The sequence below is a fragment of the Cololabis saira genome, chromosome 17 (genome assembly GCF_033807715.1).
Source record: "Cololabis saira isolate AMF1-May2022 chromosome 17, fColSai1.1, whole genome shotgun sequence".
Lineage (NCBI taxonomy): Eukaryota > Metazoa > Chordata > Actinopteri > Beloniformes > Belonidae > Cololabis > Cololabis saira.
The window spans coordinates 8,290,514-8,316,121 of NC_084603.1; the positions used below are offsets into that span (position 1 = coordinate 8,290,514).

The following is a 25,608-nucleotide window of genomic DNA, read 5'->3' on the forward strand; positions in this document are numbered from 1 at the left end:
TGGAATTGGTTTGGGGTATGTGGTTGCAGCCCTTTTCAGACATGTAGATCTGGTTTTATTCTCCTGACTGTTGGTTTCCTGGTTCCTGAGCAGGATCCTGCTGGTCTGTCTGGCTCAAGCAGAGCGTGCATGTTGCCTCTGGACCTCAGCAGGTGAGTACGACACCCGTTCACCTGCTGCTGTGGTTCAAGTCAGATTAACGGTCTTTATCCTGCAGCCCAGAGCTCCAACGACAACAGGCATGTTGGCTTCCTGGACCAAGATGGCCGTCCAAGGGGACTTGGTGGCTCTCCCCAGAACCAGGTCAGACAAGTCCTGGTGTCTCCACGTCCATTCCAGAGTCGTGGTTCCAGCATCGCCCCTGCAGTCCAAAGGGGTTCTGGGCCACGACTTTCAACCAGGGACTACACACAAACGTCTTTCCAGCCAGCCCAGAACTCTGCAGGACCGGTGCAGAGTAGCTTGGTGTCCAACCTGAGCTACAAAGCACATCTGCCCTTCACTGCTGTGAGTCGGAACCAGCAGGGTCCAGGTGAGAAGAGCAGAACTGGGTCAGCTCAGCAGGCTACGCTAGCTGCTGTCCAGCCTCGACCTCGCAGCGCTGCCTCCATGTTTGGTCCTACAGAAAGCTCCTCCTCTGGGTTGGCTTCTTTCCCGTCTGCAGCTCAGGAACCTTCTAGCGTTGGTGCTAAAATTCCCTCCAGCTACAATCAGATGGGCTCCGTCCTGTTCAGCCCGGTTGGTGCTTCTCCACGTGGAAGCCGTGTACAGATGCAGACGTACGCTCGCGCCCCAGCAAAGAGGGCATCACGTCGGCGTTCTAAAGCTCACCGTTCCCCTCAGACTGGTACTGGAAGGCCAGGAAGTGCAGGTATCCCCAAATTCATGATCCCAGCCCAGGGCCCCCTTGGCTTCAAAGTCCCCGGGAGCAGACCTGGAGGTTCTGGTCCGGCCACGGTCCACAACATTCCCCAGCACCTCGGTGGCTCTCCCATCAGGAGGTTTAAGGATCCTGCTGAGCAAGTGAGGACCCAGAAGCTGGTTCAGGTCCTGGCACCACCTCGCCAGCAGCTGGCCGTGTACAAGCCACAGCGTCCAGGCGCTCGTCAAGACTCCAAATGGACCCGGGTCCAACTACAGCATGGATCCTAGCAGGGACCGTCAGGCTGACCTGTCCCAACAGGGGCAGCAGCAAGTCTTGCACAACTTTTAATGTGAATATAAATAAAACAGGATTTTACATGAACTGTGACCTTGTCTTTGCTTCTTGGTTCTGTATCAAGACGTGGCTATAGTACCAAACTACACGTAGCCTGAGCTCAGACTAGTGGTGGTTAGTGACCTTTTCAGGAAGGTTGCCCACTTCAGTTGAGAACTACTTAACAGTCTACTGCTGTGGACACATACCAACCAAATGTTACAGGCATCTTCAAACCATTTAAACCTGGCTGGGCACATTCTGGCCTCACATATTCAATACTCTAGTAGACAAATGCCTGTCATGTGGACCGACGTCTATCCTACCCAAACTCAAGGTTTTGGAACCATCTACAGGTCTCTCTGTGTTTTCCAGGGACCGTACTCTGACTCAAATCCTGTGGTGGCACCTCAAAGCCAGTTGCAAGTCGAAGAGAAATGTTACAGGTACGTCGGCGTATACATTAATCACTGGTTCAGGTGCTATCAAGGACAGGAGGTACTGAAATAACTCCAGACCAATGGCTGACCTCTGGCGTTCCCCAGGGGTCCATCCTGCGTCCCCTATTGTCCAATCTTCACATGCTTTCATTAGGGGTGTGCAAACAAGGGTACCTCACGATTCGCTTCGATTATTGTGATTTAATGCTTTTTTCCATACACGATGGATTTTGTCTTCTGTGGCTACATTTGTAAATAGCCAATCAATTTTCTCAGTTCCTCTAACTAAGTAAATAACCTAGTAAATAAGGTTTTTTTTTTTTTAACATTTGACATGTATTTTTCAAAGACACAAAATGTATTTTATGACTATGTAAACATTTGCTCTTTGACTTAACTTTGACCAGGGAAAGCTGCACTTGCATGAGAGCCCCCTCTATTGGCAGAAAACACTGAAAACGGTCAAGCCCTGGATTTAATGAGTTCATTAATTCAAGTAAACAAGATATGTACTTCCATCAAATTTAGTGTAAACATATCTGCCATATTTCAAGTGAACCATAAGAAATGTGCATTCTTGAAAATGAAATGGACCATTTTCTTGAGTTAAATTCAGATGAAACTGAAACAGTCTGTTCCACTGGAACAAGTGTCATCAGTTACCTCATGACGCTCTAGAACGCTGAGCCGCTGTTCCCTGCTGGGCTGCTCCATCAATGTAAGACGCATTTTTAGACTTTTTTGCAAGAAAATACGAAAACGGCAATAAAAATAATATACTCTTTCTTGCAGATCCCCAGTGCATATGAGACGGAGCCGTTAAAGCTTGTAAAGGGACATGCATACAGTGTAACAGGTTCAGAGAAGGTATGCAATTATATAAAGTGTCAACACTGGGTTATATTCCGTTTTCATCATATTCTGTCGACAAACAGCAGTGCAAACTTGTTTCTTCTTTCAGGTTAATTTTCGAGGCAGGGCAGTTCAGCTGGTCCGCATCAGGAACCCCTGGGGTCAGGTGGAGTGGACTGGGCCTTGGAGTGATGGGTAAATATCTAATTATTTATATATATATATATATATATATATATATATATATATATTCAGCAATTTAACAGGGTAAATCTGGGGTGTATGCTGCATTCTCTGAATGTATTAACTATACTCCAAAAACGAGCTATAAGAATAATACATAATTCTGGATATAGAGATCATACTAAAAGACTATTTTCAAATTCATATCTTTTAAAATTTAAAGATATTATTGAATATAAAACTGCCTTGATAATGTTTAAAGCAAGACACAATCAACTCCCTAGGAATATTCAGGGGATGTTCTCTGATAGAGAAGGGGGGTATAATTTAAGGGGGGAATTAAATCTAAAAACCAGAGTGGCTCGGACAACACTTAAAACGTTCTGTATTTCAGTATGCGGAGTCAAGCTATGGAACAGTATACACGTAGAACTCAAGCAATGCTCAAGTGTGAACCAGTTCAAAAAAAGATATAAGGAATGCATTATTATGAGATATAGACAGGAAGAGTTACATTAAAAAAATAGCATGTTAGATAGTTGAATTTTGTATGATGTATGTATGTTGACTAGTATATGATATATGCCAAAGGAAGGTTCTATTTAAATGCATAATGTATAAAGTATAATGTATTGCTGCATGGTGTATATTGAGTATTATAAGGTATGGAGTGTGTGTGTGTGTGTGTGTGTGTGTGTGTGTGTGTGTGTGTGTGTGTGTGTGTGTGTGTGTGTGTGTGTGTGTGTGTGTGTGTGTGTGTGTGTGTGTGTGTGTGTGTGTGTGTGTGTGTGTGTGTGTGTGTGTGTGTGTGTGTGTGGCTTAATTTAGGGTGGCGAATTATGTTTTGTGTTGTGGATAACCGGGGCAGGGCTAAATAAGTTTTTTAACTTCTCCCTGCTCCATTTCGAGCATGCAAAAAAAAAAGGAAAAAAAAAAAAAAAGCCAGTGAGGCATGTTTTTGTTTATGATTGTTATGATTTGTATTATACTGTATTTATCATGATTATTATTTAACTATTGTTCTTTGGTTTATTTATATATATATATATATATATATATATATATATATATATATATATATATATATATATATATATATATATATATATTGGAGATAAAATGACAGCACAGCTCGCGGACTTCAACAAAAAACTCACCTGATAAATTCAGAGTCCTCATCGATGAGAGCACCACAGCGTCAAACAAAACGTGCTTGATCATATTAGAATTCCTTGTGAGGGCGTTTAAGAGACTGAGGTGAGAGTGGACATGAGATCAGGGTGTGCATGAGCATCAGCCTCCCATGTGCTCATTGAGAGGCAGCAGCCAATCAGGGCTGACTGCACATGCAGGGAACCTGCTGCTGGAAAAGTCCCTGGGAGGAGAAGAGGAGGAGACCGGAGCAGTAGTTTAGGTTGATTTTACCAGTTTGATTATTAATTCTAGTTCACCCGTGTGCGTGTATTTCTAAAAGTAAGTGCATGTTTTACCTGTATTCCTGTTTAAAGTTTTATTATATTGCCACATTGGGCGATCATTTGAAGGCAGATTTATTTTGGATAAATGTTACCCAAACCTATTTATTTAGTTAAAGTTATATTACCAAGAAGGTTTAAACATGTACATTATTGTGATATTTATTTTATTCATTTGCCTACATTTTATATTTGCTATATTTTTTGTAATGTTATTATGAAAGCAGTGACAGAGTTATGATACTTTGGTGTTATTTTAAGAGTATTATTTAGTATGAATGTTTATTGCAGTTAGCCTAACTGTTCTCTATGGATCTGTTATTTTGTTCTGCAGACCACACATTCCTTCAGTCCATTAAACTGGGGAAAAGGGAAGTTCTGCCTCCTTTTGTGTTTGGTCAAACACCCCCTGGCGACGGCTATCATACCTGAACCCTCAGTCTCACCTACAGAGGGCGAGATCTGCAACTTCTTTTTCCATCTCATTGAACTGCAGTCATGCACCGGGGAATCCATCTGTGCCACCCTGCTACAAAGCCTGTGTGAGCAGGGCATCTCTGAGGACACTCCCGGCTGATTGGCATTGCAACTGATGGGGCAGCTGCTACGATGGGCAGATAGAAAGGTGCAGCCACACTCCTGCGTGAGGGAATAAACATGAACCTGACAGTCGTTCACCGCATGAATCATAAGCTAGAACTTGCAGTCCACGATGCTGTGAAAAACATCACTGAGACCAGTCATTTCAAAATGTTCATTGACTCTCTATATGCATTTTTCTCTCAAAGCCCCAAACATTTGACAGAGCTTGAGTCTGCGGCTTTTGATTTGGGCATCCAGGCTCGTAGAATAGGGAAAGTGTTTGATATGCGCCTGCTGTCCTCACCCTGCACGTCAGTCAGCTCTCTGGGAGAGCTATCCAGCCTTGGTGAAACTTTTTGGAGCGCTGGCTAAAGACCCATCCAGATCCACCAAGGAGAGGAGCAGATGTCAGGGTATGCACACTAAAATGACAGAGTGGCTATGATGAAAGATGAAAGATGCACTGGAGATCCTGCAGGCCCTGTCACTTTTCCTTCAGAGGAGAGACCAACAGCTGTCCGTGCTGATACTGAGGTGGGCGTGGCGCTGAGAGCACTGAGATCGATGAGGAAAGCCCACGGTGTGAACACAAAATGCATGAGGGAGGAATTTGAAAAATCTTCCACATTCAAGGGGGTCAGTGTGTCTCAGCCAGTTGATGGGGCCGTCGCAACGTGGAGGTGTTTCGCGAGTGATGTTTTGTCTACCTGGCTGACAACATTGAGCGCAGGCTGGATGACAACGGGGTTATCTCTGCCGCCGCTGCTCTAAATCCATCAAACTGGCCATCTGATGAAGACGAGCGCATCCTCTACGGCGATTAAAAACCTCTCGCCATACAAAAATCTCTTGCTGTTGAGGCCGCAAACTGTCCCAGACTCCTGAAGGAGTTCCATGGGTTAAAGCAGGGGTCCCAAAACCTTTTTCAGTGGGGGCCACATCAACTTTCCTTTCTGTGATGGGGGGCCGAGGTTTGTCTATAACAGGAAATGATATGGGCCAGGGTGACAACCAGTATTACTGTGGAGATTATAATGATCATTTGTTGCAGCTTCCCTTCGTTTGGCTTTGGCACCACCTGTTGATATGCAAAAAAGGTAATAAAATGTCTTCACATGTTTATTTGAAGTACCACAGATACTCCATTTATTTTATAGAACATAACAGAAACTGATGGTAATATTCAGGTAAGAATGAGGTGATGTGATTTTGTAACAGGAACAGTTGAGTTAACAAACGGTAAGTGTTTTGTCTTTACAGGTAGTGAAATAATAATAATACAGAATAATAGTAAATAACAAACAAACAGGTAAAGTAGTCTTATCTAGGTGAGCTGGCTTTATATGCACAGATTAAAAACGAGTTATCAACAGGTAAGTAAATAATAATAATACAGAATATTATCTCTGCTGCGCCAGAGAGCTGTGGCCATGAGCAGCACCTTCATCAATGCACGTGAAGTGTGTGACCGCTTCAGGCTCCCTCCCGGACAATATGCCATCATCCCCTCTACCTTCTTGCCTCACAAGAATGGCAGTTTCCTCCTCAGAGTCTTCTCAGAGAAAAAGGCTGACGCCGGGTATACAGGACTTGAAGCTTTAGCTCATACAGCCATCTAGTGGCTCCTGATCTGAACTAGTCCCGACTCACATGTGAATGCTGTTTATGTACACGCTGAATGTCCTCAAGCTGTGTTTTTCTATCTTTCTAGTAAACTGGAGGAGAACATTGATGCTGAAATAGAGGAGGTAGGATGGCTAACTGAGCCATAAGCCATTTAAAGGACCTCTTTAGGCCTTTTTTTCTGTTTTTCATAAAACTAAGAAAGACAACCGTGCACCGCTTAATACTATCATTCTAACATTCTTCCTAAATTCAGGGCTTTTACCCAACTTTTCTGAAATTTTTCTCTCACAGGAAGAGATATCTGAAAGTGATGTGGATCCTCATTTCAAGGAAATCTTCAAGCAGATTTCTGGCAGCGTAGGTTGAGTTGCACATGCACTTCAAACTAACGATTAAATCCAGTCTGAAGGTGGTGATTTCAAATCCCGGTTATACTCACTCATCACTCATCTTCTTCCGCTTTATCCGTTCCCGGGTCGCGGGGGCAGCAGCCTCAGCAATTGAAAGTAATTGAAGCATTTTCTTTGTTGTTGATTTCTTGCAGGTTCTGACATCAAGACGAATGGATTCAGCCTCGAAACAGGTCGCCAAATAGTCAGCCTGCTTGATGTATCCTTTTTTAATTCCCTTTTTCCACAAGTTTGCACCATTTTCAGAGGTTTTAATGTATTGTGTGGGACTTGCTTTAAGTTGAAATGAAACAACTCCCCTTTCAGCCATGTCTTCACAGCTCGGTTCATAGCAGCTACATGATGTAGCTCTTTTGAACTTGTTAGTACAGCTTTGTGCAACTACACCGACATAAATTTAGCCAAAAATCACGTAATTATTCTTATAACATACGAGAAAGCACACAGTTCTGCATAACTGTTGGACCCAATATTCTCTAATATTTTCACTGACAGTTGAAGCTGAGGGTGGAGACAAAAACGGATAAAGTGGATAACTCTACTCCAGCATGGGTCTGTGATGTCACTGTGTCCGGTAAAACCTGAACAACTCACTAAATGACATATTTGTTTTAGATGTAGCTGGCCCCAAACGAGGTGACAGGGTTGTGTTATGTCAGAGTTTATGAATTAGGAGTCATTTCAGACGCATAAACACATGCTCTCAACACAGAAAATGTAATTCCTCTTAAAGGCTGAATTACAGTTCTGCGTCACACACACGCAGAGCACACGGCGCAGTCGTGACGCCGTCACGAACCGTTCAGAGTTCTCCGTCTCTCCATTTGGTCGCGGTGCAGTACCCCCCGCGGCCACTAGTTAGCGATCTTTTTCTGAATGGTTTATCCGACTTTTTCCGGTCACAGTAAATCAAAGAAATAAGGACAACTATTGTGCAAAAAACAAAAACAAAAAAAATCACACATAAACGAAGAAAAAAGCCCTGGAAGTTCACTACTGCTTCAAAACGGAAACCGGAAATGCTTTGCTTTCAAACGAACCAATCACAGCCCTCTCGGTCTGCGTGTGGTCGGCGTCTCCTCGACGCGTAGTTACAATTTTCGGGAGGTGCACGTCACTGACGGCGCATGTGACGGCGTGTCCTCTGCGTGTACAAAAACCACACGCCGTAGACACGGCGTCGTTTTGACGCAGAAGCATAATTCAGCCTTAAAGATGAGGAGCACAAAAATGCTTTAAATACACATTCTGTGATTTTGCTAACATCCTCATTTGTTCTGTTAGATTTTCTTTTGTTCTTTTATAAAACTTAATATTATCCAGAAAGACAAGAGCGACAAGTTGAACTGATGAGTTCCACCTGCTTTGGAACAAAATCCAGAAATACCTGGTACGACGTGCTCTTAAAAACGGTTTCAGACATTGTCATGCTTAATTACCTTTGCAAACAATGTCTGTGTGCATCATGTAGAACAGGGGTCACCAATCCTGGTCCTCGAGGGCCGGTGTCCTGCATGTTTTACATTCAATTTCAATTTATTTTATTTGGTAAGGGACAATGTACATCAATCAGCATTTTTTTTTTAAAGGGAAAAAAAAAATGTAGATGCACCCAGATTGCAGCCATAGGCTGGTTTACATCGGTAGTCCCCCTGCCAGATGTAATCAGCAAAAATCATACAAACAACAATAATAATAATCACAAAAAAAGAAAACAATATAGCACACTTAACATATGCTTTCACAATAAAAGTTAATGATGATAAAAACCGTGCTGGGGAAATTAATGGTTTGAGAACTAAAGTGCTGTAGTGCTATTTTGTATCTGCTGTGGTACATGATAAATAGTTAAATAGTTAAATATTAAAGTGCTGCCACTGCCAGTACATGAGTATGGTACATGCAAAATAAAATAAGTGAAAAAAAGACGGCGGGGGGGGGGCGGGATCTGTACGGGGTGTGTAGATGAAGTTTGAGATTGCAGCAATGCAGAGTCCGGTGCTTAGTTATTGTTATAATTGTGACTAGTTGTGGTTGTGTTATATTGTGAGATAATTAATTGATAAGCAGTGGAGGAGGAACCAGACAGTCATAAATACGAAGTGATGATAGATAGAAATTAAACATGAATAAAAAAAATAATAATAATTATAAATAAATAAACAAAGAATAATGTTTGAAACATGTTTCGCATGCTTCATTGCACCGTGATTAAAGTGACTGTGTCGTTAAGAGAATTGTGCAGACCTCAATGACAAGCTGATGACGATGATTAATTAGAATCAGGTGTGTTAAAGCAGAGAAAACTCTAAAACATGCAGGACACCGGCCCTCAAGGACCAGGATTGGTGACCCCTGATGTAGGAGATCTTCCAGAGTCATGACACGGACAACTCTGGCACCATGAGCTGCCATGAAATGAGAGGTGCCGCTAATGAAGCAGGTAACCAACATGACCACAGGAGCAGTCTCATACACGGAAGAATCCAACATCTGTCTCTATCAAATCCTTTAACAGTGAACTGAGTGGTTGTAAACTATGCAAAAAGGGCCATTTACATATTTCACTGAGTCCTGAGCACCCTTGTCCTTTCACAAATTTGCTAACTCATGTTATCAGTTACCTGGGTGTTTGGGTGTTTGTTGCACTTGAAAAAACCCTGCAGGAAGAAGATCCTGCAGGGTTTTACAGACAAACCAGACAAGCCAGTTTGGGGACTACAGACATGATTCATGCATATTCACTTAACCAGAGGAACAAAGCACGTGAAGGCGAGGCTTCGTGGCATCGCACCCTTACTAGATGCTTTTTTTATGACAAAAGAAAGATAAAAGATGTCTGTTTGTCTTTCACAGGTTTCCACATTAACAGTGCTGTCCTGGAGGCCATCGTCAGTCGCTATGCCAACGCCCAGTACGCCATAGACTTCGACAGTTTCGTGGCCTGTCTGATTAAACTTGAAATGCTTTTCAGTAGGTGTCCACAAACAAAGCAATATCACACCAAACATTCCTGTTGCTGATCTGTATCAGTGACCCACATTGCCATATTTTCTCTGTCTCTTCACTAGAAATGTTCAAAGCCCTGGAGAGAGGGGACTCTGGGAAGATAGAGCTGAGCTTGCAACAGGTGAGGAAGAAACAACAAAAGCTGCTGGATTTGTAGTCGCTCCTCATTCAGGAAACTTCTTTCATCATTCTGCTTTTCTCTTGCAGTGGATGTGCCTGGCAGTCTATTAGCTCTGAAGAGGGAGAAAATGTTAAACCAACAGAAGAGATAAAAATCAGTACATTCAGATCTATCTGAAAAACAATAATGCATGTATACTTTATGTTTATGTGGGAGTGGACCTGTTTGTCTTGTTAGCTTTGCTCTTTGGCTGTTTTTAACTTCTGTCAGGTAAAAGAAAATAAAGAACCTAATGAAAATACTCCATGTCTCTGCTGCTTTTATTTTTATTTTTTTTTACCATTGTTTGGGTTTGTTGATATGAATTATTCAGTAACCGTCACAGTGGCTGGATGATGCAGGTGAGCCAGAAGAGGCAGTCTGCTCTTAACAATAAAGGGTGTGGAAACAGTTGATCTGCACATATGACACCAAGCCCATCAAACCGCACGCACATACGCTCTGAGATACAGCTGCAGACTGAGAGAACAACTCACAGACCTGTAAGATGTCAGGTATTGCAGCTAAGCTTCAGCACAACCGGGAGAAATCTCAGGGAATTGGATCCAACTCTCATGCAGTGAAATACCTGAACCAGGACTTCCAGGAACTGAGGAGAAGCTGTGTGGAGAGAAGGCAGCTTTTTGAGGATGACTACTTTGATGCTGTGCCTACATCCTTAGGCTTCAACGAACTTGGACCAAGTTCCTATAAAGTTCGTGGCATCACCTGGAAGAGACCTGCGGTGGGTTTTATTGTTTTATTTGTACAGAAACAACAGCTGACGGTGGTGGTATATTGTCTGCTGCAGGCGTAAAATAAATCCCTTTATTATTACACCATTTTTAAAACCAGAACTCAAACATAAAAGGCTTTTCTTTGTGCGTTTATAACATTTAGTAGTAATAGTAGTAAAGGTGGATAGCAGTATTTGCTACACTTGCCACTAATAAGAGCTGCTGCAGTTTCAACTTGCTGCTCATCCACATACCTTTTCTCGGCGGTATCAGATCAGCCGTTGTTTTTATAACTCTGAAGAAGAAAAACTTGACATTTGTTTCAACAGTCAGTGCAGCATTTTTGCAGTCATCAACATTCAGCTACTTTAAACAATAAACAAACATGAGGAGTTATTGTGAGAGGAAGAACAATCTGTTTTGCTTCACTCCTTAAATGGCATCTTCTTTTCTGCAGGAATTGTGCTCCAATCCAAAATTCATAGTTGAAAATGCTACTAGGACTGATATTTGTCAAGGAGCACTTGGTGAGTCCCGACTAACACATATGATGCTTAACCTTAAACATTCTTCAAAAAAACATCTTTGTTTTTACTCTTCAAAGCATTACCAAGGTAGCCTATCTCATTTTGATGGTGTGATATCCAAATTTATTTCACTGTCACAGTAAAACACTTTTACATTTCCATCGTTAGACTATTTGAATTAATTTGTATGCTTATCTTTTGTTGCATGTGTGATGAGAATCAGAGACTTTACTTATTCAGACTACACAGGTGCATCGGGCCCCGGTAGCCCCTAGGTACCCCCAAGACACAAGGACACATCATCAATCAATTTCCCTTCAGGGATTAATAAAGTCTTTCAATTAATTGGATTTAATTAAATCATTATGCTTGCACAAGTAGCCTTTGAAAATATCACGGCCTCCAGACAGGTTTATTTTGCAGGCTCAACTTGAATTTGAACTTTCTATTCATGAATCCCATTTTGTTTTTAAAGTGTAACAGATTATTGGATCTTAAAGGGTTTGATCTCATCCATCAAACTGGGGTTTTGCGTAAAGGGAATCTTACATAGGGACCCAAAAACCTAGCAAACAGCGCAGCTGAGACTGAAGTAACACTGAAAATGCCTAACTTTCTTTAACCTCATCTTTCAATGACTGAACTGTGGGTTAAGGCCAGTGTACTGACATCAGCTGTCATCAGGCACAAACCTCTCATAAGGACTCATTCATACCTCTCTGCCTACTTCCCGTCTGACAAAATTCTTACATACGTCTGTGACACCAGTCAGCATTAAGGTATACTTAGTTGAGGTTTTTGTGCAACCAGGCAACAGAGCTCATGTGTTTTGCAGGTGTGTCGTAAAGACAAAATGTTTTCTGTGTGAAATCTTCTGGGTGTTACGACAGATTTTACATCTCAGGTTTTTGGTTGATTGTAACACTTTCAGGTGACTGCTGGCTCCTGGCAGCTATCGCCTCCTTGACACTCAACAAACAGGTTTTGCACCGTGTTGTACCCCACAACCAAAGCTTTGAGGAAAACTATGCGGGAATCTTCCACTTTGAGGTAATAAATAAATACATTTAAAAAAAGCACATGATTGGCTGCTTATTCAGAGTGACAGGTCTGATGTGACTCCTATGGGCTTTGCAGTTCTGGCAGTTTGGTGAGTGGGTGGATGTGGTGGTTGATGATCGTTTGCCCACCAAAGATGGAAAACTGCTGTTCGTTCACTCAGAGGTTGGATCGGAGTTCTGGAGCGCTCTGCTGGAGAAGGCTTACGCTAAGTATGAAAGCATCTGGACACCTCGCTGCTTTTCTTTTGCTGCTCTTGCCCTTCATGAATCCTTTTCCCTCTAGGCTGAACGGATGCTACGAGGCCCTTTCTGGGGGCAGCACCACCGAGGGCTTCGAGGACTTCACTGGTGGAATTGCTGAGAGGCATGACCTGAACAAGGCAGACCGCCATCTTTTCAAAATCATGAAGAAGGCCTTGGCCAGAGGCTCTCTTCTTGGATGCTCCATCAATGTTTGTTTGAGTTCCTCTCTTCTCTATCTTGTTCCATGATTGCTATGTTTGAGGTACGTGATGGTCTTATCTCACACGACTGTTCCAGATCACCAGTTCGGCTGATTCAGAGGCCGTCACAAGTCGCAAGCTGGTGAAGGGCCATGCTTACTCTGTGACCGGGGCAGAGCAGGTGAGGCGGCGACGGTTAACAAGTTAAACATGTGCTGCACACGGCCTTACACGTTACAGATGTTAATAATTGTTTCCTTGCTTTGATGTATTTGGCATCTTACTCTGTTTCAGGTAGAGTACAAAGGAGGAATGGTGCAGCTGGTCAGGATTAGAAACCCCTGGGGTCAGGTGGAGTGGAATGGAGCCTGGAGTGACAGGTGAGTAATGAGGGAAGCCAACAAAAGCCTTCATCTCCCACTGCTCCAATGGTTGTTTAGCTGGACCTGAATTAGATATCTCTACAGCTGCTCAACACATCCTAATGATGTTTTTCACAAACATCCCCGGTCGCAGGAGGAGTCACAGGACAGTGTTCCTATTTTGACCACACATGTATGGCAATAAAATACAGCTAAATATTCTTTATTCTTTCAATTACCTAGGTTTTTTAAGTATTATACAGGACTGTCTCAGAAAATTAGAATATTGTGATAAAGTTCTTTATTTTCTGTAATGCAATTAAAAAAACTAAAATGTCATACATTCTGGATTCATTACAAATCAACTGAAATATTGCGAGCCTTTTATTATTTTAATATTGCTGATTATGGTTTACAGTTTAAGATTAAGATTCCCAGAATATTCAAATTTTTTGAGATAGGATATTTGAGTTTTCTTAAGCTGTAAGCCATGATCAGCAATATTAAAATAATAAAAGGCTTGCAATATTTCAGTTGATTTGTAATGAATCCAGAATGTATGACATTTTTGTTTTTGTAATTGCATTACAGAAAATCACAATATTCTAATTTTCTGAGACAGTCCTGAATATAAAATGCAAAATTATGTCTTAATAATTATATTGGAGTATAACACCAAGCTGTTTGACATGCAGACTTATATAATGACCAATGATCCAATTTTCTACACTTGCCGTGTCTTGCTCGTCTGCCATGGTGCAAGACACATCATGACCGGTTCACCACAGATAGGGCTCCTCACCCATCGGAGGGCGAACGCAACAGCAGACAATCATACTTCCAACATCACATCTAGAGTCAGTAGTGCAGTCACTGAGCATAGATGTCTTCGCTCTGCGGGAGAAAACCAGAACACATTGAGGAAATCTCTTTGGGCACAAGGAGATCATGTTAACTCCTCACAGAAATCAAGTCAAGGTTTGGAGCAGGAATATGCCCAGTCCAGGGTACCCCGTGCAACCTCAGTAGGAGTTATTATTCACTAGAAAACCAACAAGCTTCTAAATAATTATTGAGTTAAACTGCTACAGCTGCTCCTTAAACGGGATCTTCTTAATCACTCACCCATGGCCACCATGTTGATTTTATGTACTTTTATTCTAGGGGTTTTTTATCGGTATTATCGGTATTTTTATTCATGTTATTATTGATGTTGTTTTATTTTTAGTGAAGCACCTTGTGACATTCCGTTGTCTGTGAAAGGTGCTATATCAATAAACTTTACTGATTTACTTACTTACTACGTCTGTCACAGGCTAATTGCAACACTATTAAAAATAATTGTTCTTTGTTTGTAAATGTTATTTACTGTTTTTAAATGTGTCTGTCATGCATGAAACAGATGGAGACGTGCACACCCAATGAAATGTCTGGTAAATCCTCTTGTAAAACGGGTGTTACTTGGTCTCTAGCTTTAAGGCTTATTTCTGTGGGTTTTACGTAGGTGTGGATGCACGCATGACATTTGCAGTGTTTTTAATATCCACCCTCCACTGTTTCTTTTTTCTAGTTCCTACGAGTGGAGAAATGTGAGCAACGCTGATCGCCAGAGGTTGACCAACCGCAGAGAGGACGGAGAGTTCTGGTACATCCTGCTGAAAAATGGAGAATAATCCATTTGACATTTATATTATGAAAAGGAAATTCTCCAATTATAGAAAATGTATAGAAAATATAGAAATTCCAACTGAGATGGAAGATTACTACTTGATTTCTACTGAAAACACTTTTTGAATGTAATTGTCTCATACTCCCTTTTCCACAGGATGTCTTTTTCTGACTTCCTGCATCAGTATTCCAGCCTGGAGATCTGCAACCTCACCCCAGACGCCCTCACAGACGAGTACACAAAATGGAAGGAGGTAGAGTTTGAGGAATCATGGAGACGGGATGTGTCGGCTGGAGGATGCGCAAACTATCCAAGTATGAACAATCCCGCCTTCACGTGTGAATGAAGCACATGTTCGCATGTGTACTGATGAAGTTTCCTGTTAACACATGCTTCTGATCCTAGATACTTTCTGGATGAATCCTCAGTTTGTTATAAAGCTGGATGAGGTGGATGATGAACTTGACGATGATGAGGAGGGCTGCACCGTCATTGTGGGCTTGATGCAGAAGAATAAGCGTCGTCAGAGGAAAATGGGGGAGGATTTGGAGACCGTTGGCTTTGCAGTTTATGAGGTGAGGCGCTGCCTTCGGGAATAAAGAGGAGAGCCTGAATGTGTAAGGTGTTTAACTGATTGTCATATTTGATTTGTTTGTTTTCCAGCTGCCTGAGGAGGTATGTCAGACAAAGACACTGCTGGGAGATTTAATAAAGAATGAGTATTTAGAGCAACCAATATATTCTTTAAATTAATTTGTGCTATGCAGATGTCCTCACAGTATAAAGACAATCATAGTGGGGGAGGTTTGTGGTGTCGTCATGTGACCAAACTCCATGTGCTCCCATTTGCAGTTCTCTGGAAAAAGACAGGTACACCTGAAGAAGAGATTCTTCCAGCAAAACCGTTCAGCAGCACGCTCCAAGACCTTCATCAACCTGCGGGAAGTGTGCAACCGCATCAGCCTTCCCCCAGGAGAGTATCTCATCATTCCCTCCACCTTTGAGCCCAACAAGAATGGCGACTTTTATGTGCGGGTGTTCTCTGAGAAAGATGCAGATTTCCAGTACGTTACCTGCCACAAATACACACAGCTTCAAACAGATTACCGTATTTTCTGGACTATAAACCGCACCTGTATATAAGCCGCATCTGATCTATTAAAAAAAAAAAAAAAAAGATATGCAAGCTGCAGATATTTATGTTGTTAGATTAGATATTTACTACATGTACACTGTAAATGATGTACATGTATGTACGTAAAAAGATCCTTTCCTAACAGTGTCTTTTAACATGGCAGCAACTTTGCTGATTAAAACGGGACAGAACCAAGAGAAAATAACCAGTATTTATTTATCTATTTATCTGTTTGAAATCTGCTTCTACCTACTTCTATCTGCTAAAGAATCTAGTAGCGTATTCTTCTTTGTATTTATTTTGTCTTAGTTTTGATTCTAATTCCGGTTACAACGCCCCGAGCGGTGGAAGAAAAATCCACAGAATAGATTTGTATAAGCCGCATGGTTCAAAACCTATGAAAAAAGTAGCGGCTTATAGTCCAGAAAATACGGAATACGTCTCTTCATAGGAATTAACATGACCAATGTGTGACTTCTTGCTGCTTTCAGTGAGATTGATGATCCTGTGGAGTGCCACGTCGAGAAGGTAAATCCTGTCCCCTGGTATAAACGACTAAAGGAAAATAAAGACAATAACAAAGTTCATTAGCATTTGTACATGTGTATGGGTACATATGAATAGTTGTGCAGGAGCCTCTCAAGTCTAAAAGATTAAAAAGATATAGATTTTATTTTTTTAAGTGAGCAGTTCATGTTTGTTGTGTTTAGATTGATATTGATGAAGACGACATCAGCGACAGATTCAAGAGGCTGTTCGGACATCTTGCTGGACATGTAAATATTGAAATAACTATTCATCATATCATGGTCTCGAGTCGGTATCTTTCTAACAAGCTTACAAAGTCTCTCGTTTGTATCACTGTTTTCTAAGGATGTGGAGATTTCTGCATTTGAACTGCTTCGAATCCTCAACAGAGTGGTTACACAGCGTGAGAGAAATATTCCTCGCTCTTCTTTTATAAAGTCTGATAACCCTGATGCAGCAAAAGACCAATGTTTTATCCAATGTTTTAGGAGAGGACATCAAAACCAACGGGTTTAGTCTGCCGACCTGCCGCAACATGATCAACCTGCTGGATGTATCCTTATGTCTCATCCATGGGCTGCATATGTGCACGAAAACATTCACTGCTGTCATTTTTCCACAAATCTTTTGTATGATGGGGTGTTTTGGAAAGTACACATAAGTGAATAAACAAACTGAGAAAAGATTAGTTAGTTTGTTCCATTTTTAGATTTCACGTTGAGAGGGGAGCTGCAATTTTCCTTGACGTTTTTCTTTAAAGGAAGATGGAAGTGGCAAACTGGGACTGGTAGAATTTAAGATCCTGTGGACAAAGATCGAGAAGTTCTTGGTGAGTTCATTACGTCTCTCTGGGACGCGTCATGTGCAGCATCGTTCATGAGTGGACTGGTGACGGCATGTGTTGGGCTTTCCATTAGGATCTGTACAAAAAGAGAGATGCAGACCGAAGCGGCTGCATGAGCTCCACTGAGATGCGGATGGCTGTGGAAGAAGCTGGTAAGAAATGAAAAACAAAAGTTATAACTTCTATGCTTGATGCTCCTAACAGTCATACATAAGACAACACGTGAAGCTGAGATTTGAACAAAGAACGGTTCAGCTGAAGTAGACAAATGTTTGAGTTATTCTATTTGTGTTTTCCTACATTGAGTGCAAAGTTATATTTGTTGCACTTCCACAGGTTTCCTGCTCAACAATCCTCTGCATCAAATCATCGTCGCTCGCTACAGTGACTCCAACCTCACCATTGACTTTGACAGCTTTGTCAGCTGCCTAATTCGCTTGGAGTTGCTCTTCGGTACATTTTTTTCCTTCTCTTGGACACATTTAAATCCTGTTGTCATGGAAACAAGTACTGATTTGTACCTTGTATCACAGACACGTTCAAGACATTGGACAAGGATGGGGATGGCGAAATAGAGGTGAAACTAATGGAGGTAAGAGCCTCTCTGATGATTTAAAAAAAAAAGTATATATGTATGGATGGATGGATGATAACTTGTGCTAATATTTTTATCCACAGTGGCTGAATCTGACGTTGGTGTAGAGGAGCTCTGAACGCCGACGCACACAAATGTGTGTTGAGGAGTCACCATCTCCTAACATTGTGTTTTTTGTTATTTTGTTAAATTGTGGTTTGCTTCCAACTTAAACATTAGACAATAAATGATTACTGACGCTTTGATTGTCTCCAAACATAATAATATAAGCACAGCCTCTCTCAAAGGTAAGGATCGCATGTGGTTAAGCGTGGCCAAACATGGTTGGTCAGATACAGCAGGGGTCCAGGGAAAGCTGCAGAATCCATCACCGTCTTGCAAAGTCACACAGTGAAGCATTTCGATGGACGAAATACTTTGCCATGCTTTGCAAAATGGCTACTAAGCTTTGCATGATGGCCAGAATTTCATGCACATTCATGTTACAATACAGATCTTCTCATGTAAAGCTGCAACCTAAAGTTTAGAAGTTTTTTCTTTATTTTCCCTATGACTGGCAATAAAATTTAGAGAACTGTTCTAGTTTTATGTTAGTCATGATTCCCATAATGTTCCTATTCACAAAACGTCAAAGTATATGGCCTGCCCAGGGTGTATCCCTGCCAAAGTCTGGTATAGAGTTGGGAAAGGCTGCAGCAGATTCCTGTCACCCTGAATAGCTAGAAGGGGTATAGAAGACAATGGCTTGGTGTTAAAGGTCAAAGCTATACGGCCATCTCCAAGAAGCTTAATGTTAATGTGACAACAGTTGCACAGGGCCTGGTGACAAGAGGATGACAAATTGAAGTAAACTGATAATAGTAACCCAAAAGCCCAGAACAACTTTCGGTTGTGTTAAATGCTTCACTGAAATATGATTCAGTCCCAGACCGAGTGCAGCATTTGCCAGAATCTTGATTTATTTATTGAATGCACAACGATTTTATAGAGTATCATAACTCTCTAATCTGAAGATTAGCATAGCAACTAAGAGTGCATGACTGCAAATTTGAACCTTTGTACGCATGTGTAAGCAACTAATCTACTTCAAAGCACCAGGATTGTGTGTGTGTAGGTAATCATGTGCAGGATACAAGTGTAGTGTGAGATATGAAAATGCGTGTGTTATTTATATTCTGCTGTTGAGTCACTAATGAGTCATGTGAGGTGTGGTGCACAACAGGAAAAACAAATAAGTGCCTTTATAAGGGCACTTTGATGGTATCATTCCACTCTTGAGTCTGTGTAGTAGACAATGAAATCTCAAGACTATTAAGGCATTCTGGAACGAAATGTGCCGCCCAGTGTCAGAGAGCTTGGCGTCGGTCGCAGGTCCTGGGTCTTCCAACAGGAGAACCACCACATCCACGTAGCTTTAAAACACACAAGAATGGCTATGAACAAAACATTGGAATATTCTCATGAGTCCTGATCTAAAACATGTTGAACATCTGTGGAAAAAGCTGAAACAAGCAGTCTGGAGGAGAAACCCTTCAGACCTGACACAGCTGGAGCAGCGTTTTCATGAGGAGTGGGCCAAAAAAGGGGGGAGCTCACAAATCTAATAAATAAATAAATAATAAAAAATAAAAAAAATCAACGCAACAGTAATGTAAGATGGTGGGAAAATTGTGTTGTTGGACTGACATTGTTGCTTCACAAAACAGATGTCATCATGAGGAAAGACGAATATGTAGATATGTTGCAGCAAACATGAAGGCTGGGGATGAGTTTTCCAGAAAGACCCGTTCATGGACAAAGAGCCCAAACATGCCTCCACATTGGTTACAAAGGACAGATAAAATAAAGTATAAGAGATGCCATCACAGAGCCCGGACTTGAGTCCTGTAGATGATTTGTGGGGCCGCCCTTGAAAGACACATGGGAGGAAGAAGGACTCGGCCTCCACCAGGATGAGTGAATGGGCCAAAATTCCAGCAAGATATAATGAGAAGCTTGTGGGGAGCTTCACACAGCAACTGAGTCAAGTTAAACAATTCAAAGGCAATTCTATGAAACACTCACAAAGTGTATATAAACTTGTGACTGTCAAATTAGAAAAACATCTTTACTGACAGACAGAGTGGAAAAACCTCTGGTTGCCAATATACATCTGAGAAAGAAAGCCAACTGACTTATTTTGCAAACCGTTCTGCAAACTTCATTTTGGTTGGTAATAGAAATAAATGATTAAGACAATGCTCTTCTCAGTTTATACGAAGCTGAGTTTGACTATCGCTCTTTTTTAACATCACAATCGATGTGTAGCCTATACTATGATGTAAGTTAAAATATCAAGCTACTCTGTTTTAAAGGTTTATTTCAAGTATATTTTAACCATAATATGCATATTTGTAGTCATTCAATGAAGTTCTTTCAATGCACAATTGTAATTCTGTAGTTTTCATACATACTGGACTTGGTCTTGGAAGAAAGCAACAAAACCCAAATGCAGACATCCTGTTTAATACCTGTAATATACCAGCAGATGTCACAGTTCTCATAGATTTGGCTTCTGGCTGTTTCCACGTCACTGACTGAGCTGAAGCCAAACTCACAATCCGCTTGCAGCAGCATAAAGTTTTCAGCTCATGGAGAGCTATGCAGCAGCCATTTCCTGCCTCGCTTTGGCTCAGGGTTGTAGTTCCCCTTTATACAAAATCGCAACCATTGGGTGGTAAACAAATAAAAGAACATTTCCGCAAGAGCTTTTCCCCTGTCATTACTCGGCTTCAATATGCCTCCAGGCTCTCGATGCCATGTCATGTTAAGATGATATTTACATGATTTAATAATTGCCATGTTGGCATGTAAGATGTGACGTGTGCTAACATTAGAGCTCTGCATTTTAAAAGCTTGGCTGGGTGTGGAGTCTGACTTTCACTCTGTAAACTATAAATCCACACAGAGGAAGTAAAGCCTCTGTAATGATGAAGCAGGGTATCTGTGCTTAAAATAGTCTCAAAGGGTTTGATTCTCTTTATAATTTTGGCCTGTAAAAGCCGCTAAATTCTCCCCATCTCTTGAGAAAGATTAAGTGTATCTTTCTCTCTGCTTTCTCTTAACGAAAACTTCTGGGAGTAGTTAGTCATGAAAGGTTAAAATCACTGGCTGATTGACTAGAATAAACACCCACACTCTTCTTGCTAAAGTTATCTTTGATTGAAGAAAGAAAACAGAAAGCACTTTGGCGTGGTTGTGCATGCACAAAACTACCAAATGGTCCAGGATTGTGAGATTAGGAACCAGACTATGAGACATTATTCAGACAGTTTCACCATAATCGTCTTGTTTTAAATAGGATTGTGCTCTGCAAACTAGATTTTAAAATAATACAGAGCTTGTATAGCATAAAATCTAAGAGATTTGTAGATTAAAAGCATTAATGAACATCTTTAACGTTGCAGCTGTTACAGTGAAGCTTCATATAATTTGTGCTGATTGTTTGTGAATTTGCCCTTTTGAGAAATGCAGTCCTGTTTTGAGATATAAATGGCGATGATGTGTATTTACTGGTTGTAATTGATATAATCTATTAGAATATGCAAATCAGCCTGGCATGTAAATCACTATTTAGGCCTGAAATATACCTGAGTGGAAGTTCAAAGGAGCTGAGATAGAAAAGACTGGTGCACCACAGTCCTGAAATGGTACACCACTTTATTTTGTTGCAACAGGTCTCTCAATAACAACTAGCAGTGATTGGAGCTGACAAAATAAGAATCTAAATTCAAATTATCCACATTAGTACATTAACGTGTGAAATATGTTGACTTAGATTTGCATGGAATCAGTCATGAGCTTGTTCATCCATCCATCCTCCACTTTCTACACAGAGTTCATCCTGTTTAGGGTCACGTGGCTGGAGATGGACCCAACTGTCTTTGAGTGAGCGACGGCATGGGGTCACAGGGTCGCATAGAGGACCACGTACACACGCTCTCACGGGCGTTTCAGTATTACTCATTAACCTAACGTGCATGTTTTTAAAACCGTGGGAGGAAACTGAAGTGTTACAGTTTTTGGGTGGTTTTAAATGTCACGTTTCAGAGGACTTTGCCACCGTTTTTGGCAGCTGGCTTGATGAATTCCTTTGGTGAAGGTGAGCACTAACCCTGGTTTTCCTTATAAGGTCACGGCGCTGTAGCTCAGCAGCAGATGAGTTAAAAATGTGGACAGGTCTGTTTTCCATATAAGGGTATTGTGTGCTGCTCCTACCTGGAACACCTGGAGTTCACCTTGTAAGCAGCATAAAGAAACTCCACCAAACTAGCTCAGTCTGACAACTTAAACATTTGCGCTGTAAAAGTAATCAAATCATTTACATAAATTGTGATTTAGGCTTCAGGTGTGAGATGATTAAATGCAAATTGTTAGGTTGCAGCTTAAATCGTGTCACACCTGTGAAGAGGGGGTGTGTCTAAAGCTGGAGGTGTGCTCATTTACCACAGCTCCTCCTCTATGAGTCAACCTGCTGCTCTACTCTTTATGAACCTTCAGCATTTGATTGCTGCTGCCATTATTTCTCTGCTGTCTGTTTCCTGCTCACATCCCCAGCAAAATGGTGAGTAGTTTTACCTTACACTTAAGCTGTAGCCGCTTTCTTTGAGTAAACCCCTGTTGGATTTCTGTGCCTCACTGAAACATGCAAAAGTGTTCTTTTAAGTACCACTTCCTCATTCTGCAATACCTTCTTTTTTTAAATGCACTGGAACCAAGTTTGTTGCTACAATATTATACATCTAGAGTTGACTCTTTTTCTTCTCTGGTGTTTTTCTTGCAAGGAAGAAGTAGTGGTGAAGATATAATTTGGTATTGGGGAAAGGGTTTGTGCAAGGTGTGGTTTTTGCCTCCAAAATGGAGGGAGCTTTGTTCATGCTTCAGACTTGTTCAGAGCGTATCCCTTGGGGCGCAGTTTCTTGTGCAAACTTGTTCCACAATGACTGGAATGTAACAGAACCAATGCCTTGAATTCACGGGGAAGCGCCACCCATGGCATGTTACTGACATTTAAAGAGCACAAGGAAAGACAATGAATAGTTGAAACATTTACAGATTTGAATGTTTTTTAAAAACTACAACACAAAGTTTAGTGTAGCTTCCTGTTCATCTTTTCACTTCTGCTTTTCCTCAGAACCAAATCTCGAGTGACAAATGACTGATGAAACATAACTTTTTTTATTTTCCTGTAAACTCTGCAGAGAAATTCCAACTTGATAAACTAGTGTTTAAATGTTATGCTCATAAACTGAGAAGTGTAACACCCAGCCCCCAATGCATGAACTATGTATGCTTTGCTTTCTTACAGGCATCTGGTGTAAAGGTCTGTGATGAAGTTAAGGACATTGTCAATGAAATGAAAGTAGTGAAAAGTGACGCTGACTCAAATGAGCGTATAAGATTGGTTGTATTTGTAATCGACGACGGCAAGATTAAAATAGAGAAGATTCACCGAGAAAAGGACCTGGCGGATGTGGAGGATGTCTACAAGTTCTTCCTGAGTCTGCTGAATCCTGAAACATGCCGCTACATGCTGTATGACTGCCACTTTGAAACCAAGGAATCAAGTAGAAAAGAAGAACTTGTCTTTGTGATGTGGTAGGTTCTTATTTTGTAAAAATGTTTTGCCTTTTTAAAATTTTCCACTTGGAAGAAACTTCCATTTCAAACTTAGCAGTCATAGTGTGGGTTACTTAGATGATCTGTCTTTGTTAGGGCTCCTGAATCTGCTCCCATCAAGGCCAAAATGCAGTACGCTAGCTCAAAAGACTCTCTCAAGAAGATCCTGACTGGTATGTTTTCTGCCTCGTTGCAACTTTTTCATTCAAAATCCACACGTTTCTTTCACCTGTGAGTGTGCTGACCGTGTTTCCTCTTCTACCTTTTGACAGGTATCAAACACGAGCTGCAGATGAACGACCTTTCAGACTACGGAAACAGGGATAACTTTGCAGAGAGGATGGGAAAGGGGGTCATCAAAGTTGAGGGGCATGCCGTCACCTCTGCAGGTGGCAGTCGTTGAATTGCACAACAAACTGTGCTTTCCTGTAATTAAAAATGGATTTGGAGTTAAGATCGGGGTACATTTTCTAAAGTATTGGTTCCAGCAGAGCCTAAAGGGGAAATTCTGGGGTTTTGAATACTATTTAACACAAACCTTGGTCCTTGGGGTTATACAGTTGCACAGTTTGGCAGATGTAATTTTTATATGTCCCTATTCAGGTCTAGCACGCTTAAATTCAGTAACTTTATGTATGTGTTTGAATTTTGACGCGTGAATGCTGCATACAACTTGAATTTTGTAAGTTAAAAATGGCTGGACTCTAGTATGATGTGTATTTTTCTAGACTGCTACACTCAGGACACCTAAAAGCATAAAATTTTAATCAAATGAAACTGCAACTGTTAATCCAAATAATAAAAATTAAATAATGCAACATTTGTTATCGTCTGTCTTCCATCTTTCTTCCAAACGTTAGGCATTATGATGGCTCAGTGTTAGTCGTACGGTACCACCTAGATCTAAACAAGTCTGCCTTCCTCTCGTTGTTCAGGAGCAAGAATTGGCTTCATATAGACTAGAAATTAAAAAAATCCTCTCCCATAGAATCAATTCTTGTTGTCCAGCTACAGTTGATCCAGACCTAGATGGTTTTAATAGTAGTAAAATTCAATGTTGCTGCAAAGAAGTATGATGGGTGGATGCTTTTAAGGATGAAGTTCAAATCTTTCAAGCATTTTGAGGTGGGGTCCCAAGATTAGTGAGTTTTATTTACCAATTAAATGAATCGCCATCTTCCCCATTCAGATCCTGATTTTTAGGTTTTGAAATAACTGTCAAAGTGTTAATGTAGGAAATGGCATTGCTATACTTTTTTCTTTTTGGATACAAACTGTCATTTTGGTCTAAGATGTATGGTAAATATATTAGTTTGCACTTTGACCACCAAATTCTTCTTTTTACACATGCTTGAGCCCAGGTTGCTAAATGCTAATTAACCTCAATGCATTTCTACAACATTAAAACTTGATGCCTCCAGCTCTATTTTCTACTGGACCAGTGTACTGAAATGCAGATGAGCAACTCAGATGTTTAAGATATGAAAACTGGTTGGCATTCCTCTAGATGATTCACTTGATATGAAGCTAAATTTAGTTTGTGTATCCTTGCTACATTCAGACTCAGACCTGATGCGATAGTGTAAATGGTTGCAGACAACGTGTTGAGTTCAATGTAAATATTGTAATGGGGTTAAAAACTAAGTCAATTTGTTCATTATACCATATGAAGCCTTTGGCACAGGTTAGCCTCGACAAACATGCATGCTTCTCATCAGGCCTGGTGTGGCATGAGATCAACATGCATTAACATTTTCAAGACAAGATTAAAAACCCATTTACAAGCAAAGCTAGTTTTTTTTCATTTCATAAATAAATTAGTCGGGTCCAAAACCAAAGCTTTCCACATGTGACACCACTAGTCACCAACTGTTAGGGGCACCTATACAGATATTAACATTGGAAAGTATGTTACAAAATGCCTTAAAATGGATTTATCTTTACCACGTAAATGAGGTGGTCATAGCCAAGCCCCTTCTTTGAGGGAGACTTCAGTTTCTTAGGCCTACTCGTGGCCCAAACTGTAGTCTTCTGAAAGCTCACCTCATAATTCTCCACAACCTCAAGAGTTCCAGCATACAGCGTGGAGATCCTACAAAATATTTCTGGGTAGT

At 41.1% G+C, this 25,608-nt stretch overlaps 4 protein-coding genes across 4 annotated transcripts; all 4 read left to right on the plus strand.

The window, feature by feature from the left end:
* The first annotated feature begins 5,969 nt into the window (after positions 1-5,969).
* On the plus strand, positions 5,970-8,113 carry LOC133464165 (calpain-2 catalytic subunit-like). Its single transcript, XM_061746200.1, has 4 exons — positions 5,970-6,309; positions 6,442-6,478; positions 6,648-6,713; positions 6,901-8,113. The coding sequence occupies exons 1-4, from the start codon at positions 6,161-6,163 to the stop codon at positions 6,949-6,951; spliced, it is 303 nt and encodes a 100-aa protein (XP_061602184.1). The 5' UTR covers positions 5,970-6,160; the 3' UTR covers positions 6,952-8,113.
* Positions 8,114-8,123: 10 nt separating this feature from the next.
* On the plus strand, positions 8,124-10,179 carry LOC133464167 (calpain small subunit 1-like). The gene is made up of 5 exons (XM_061746201.1): positions 8,124-8,156; positions 9,131-9,209; positions 9,623-9,739; positions 9,838-9,896; positions 9,983-10,179. The coding sequence occupies exons 2-5, from the start codon at positions 9,170-9,172 to the stop codon at positions 10,004-10,006; spliced, it is 240 nt and encodes a 79-aa protein (XP_061602185.1). The 5' UTR covers positions 8,124-8,156; positions 9,131-9,169; the 3' UTR covers positions 10,007-10,179.
* A 178-nt stretch (positions 10,180-10,357) lies between these two features.
* On the plus strand, positions 10,358-18,079 carry LOC133463976 (calpain-2 catalytic subunit-like). Its single transcript, XM_061745839.1, has 21 exons — positions 10,358-10,680; positions 11,130-11,199; positions 12,131-12,249; positions 12,337-12,470; positions 12,544-12,712; positions 12,801-12,884; positions 12,998-13,083; positions 14,636-14,710; positions 14,891-15,048; positions 15,140-15,309; positions 15,398-15,409; positions 15,587-15,798; positions 16,361-16,397; positions 16,580-16,645; positions 16,743-16,800; positions 16,886-16,950; positions 17,158-17,226; positions 17,315-17,393; positions 17,578-17,694; positions 17,775-17,833; positions 17,920-18,079. The coding sequence occupies exons 1-21, from the start codon at positions 10,444-10,446 to the stop codon at positions 17,941-17,943; spliced, it is 2,100 nt and encodes a 699-aa protein (XP_061601823.1). The 5' UTR covers positions 10,358-10,443; the 3' UTR covers positions 17,944-18,079.
* A 4,230-nt stretch (positions 18,080-22,309) lies between these two features.
* On the plus strand, positions 22,310-24,316 carry LOC133463288 (cofilin-2-like). The gene is made up of 4 exons (XM_061744749.1): positions 22,310-22,439; positions 23,184-23,473; positions 23,591-23,667; positions 23,767-24,316. The coding sequence occupies exons 1-4, from the start codon at positions 22,437-22,439 to the stop codon at positions 23,895-23,897; spliced, it is 501 nt and encodes a 166-aa protein (XP_061600733.1). The 5' UTR covers positions 22,310-22,436; the 3' UTR covers positions 23,898-24,316.
* Positions 24,317-25,608: the final 1,292 nt, after the last annotated feature.

Excerpts from the sequence above, each read along its gene's own strand:
- LOC133464165 (XM_061746200.1), top strand. The coding sequence starts at position 6,161 with ATGAGCAGCACCTTCATCAATGCACGTGAAGTGTGTGACCGCTTCAGG. Across the intron at positions 6,310-6,441 it reads GAGAAAAAGGCTGACGCCGG|TAAACTGGAGGAGAACATTG; the intron begins GTATACAGGACT and ends CTATCTTTCTAG. Across the intron at positions 6,714-6,900 it reads TCAAGCAGATTTCTGGCAGC|GTTCTGACATCAAGACGAAT; the intron begins GTAGGTTGAGTT and ends GATTTCTTGCAG.
- LOC133464167 (XM_061746201.1), top strand. The coding sequence starts at position 9,170 with ATGAGCTGCCATGAAATGAGAGGTGCCGCTAATGAAGCAG. Across the intron at positions 9,210-9,622 it reads AGGTGCCGCTAATGAAGCAG|GTTTCCACATTAACAGTGCT; the intron begins GTAACCAACATG and ends TGTCTTTCACAG. Across the intron at positions 9,897-9,982 it reads TAGAGCTGAGCTTGCAACAG|TGGATGTGCCTGGCAGTCTA; the intron begins GTGAGGAAGAAA and ends TTTCTCTTGCAG.
- LOC133463976 (XM_061745839.1), top strand. The coding sequence starts at position 10,444 with ATGTCAGGTATTGCAGCTAAGCTTCAGCACAACCGGGAGAAATCTCAG. Across the intron at positions 10,681-11,129 it reads TCACCTGGAAGAGACCTGCG|GAATTGTGCTCCAATCCAAA; the intron begins GTGGGTTTTATT and ends TCTTTTCTGCAG. Across the intron at positions 17,394-17,577 it reads GATGGCTGTGGAAGAAGCTG|GTTTCCTGCTCAACAATCCT; the intron begins GTAAGAAATGAA and ends GCACTTCCACAG.
- LOC133463288 (XM_061744749.1), top strand. Across the intron at positions 23,474-23,590 it reads GAACTTGTCTTTGTGATGTG|GGCTCCTGAATCTGCTCCCA; the intron begins GTAGGTTCTTAT and ends TGTCTTTGTTAG. Across the intron at positions 23,668-23,766 it reads TCTCAAGAAGATCCTGACTG|GTATCAAACACGAGCTGCAG; the intron begins GTATGTTTTCTG and ends ACCTTTTGACAG.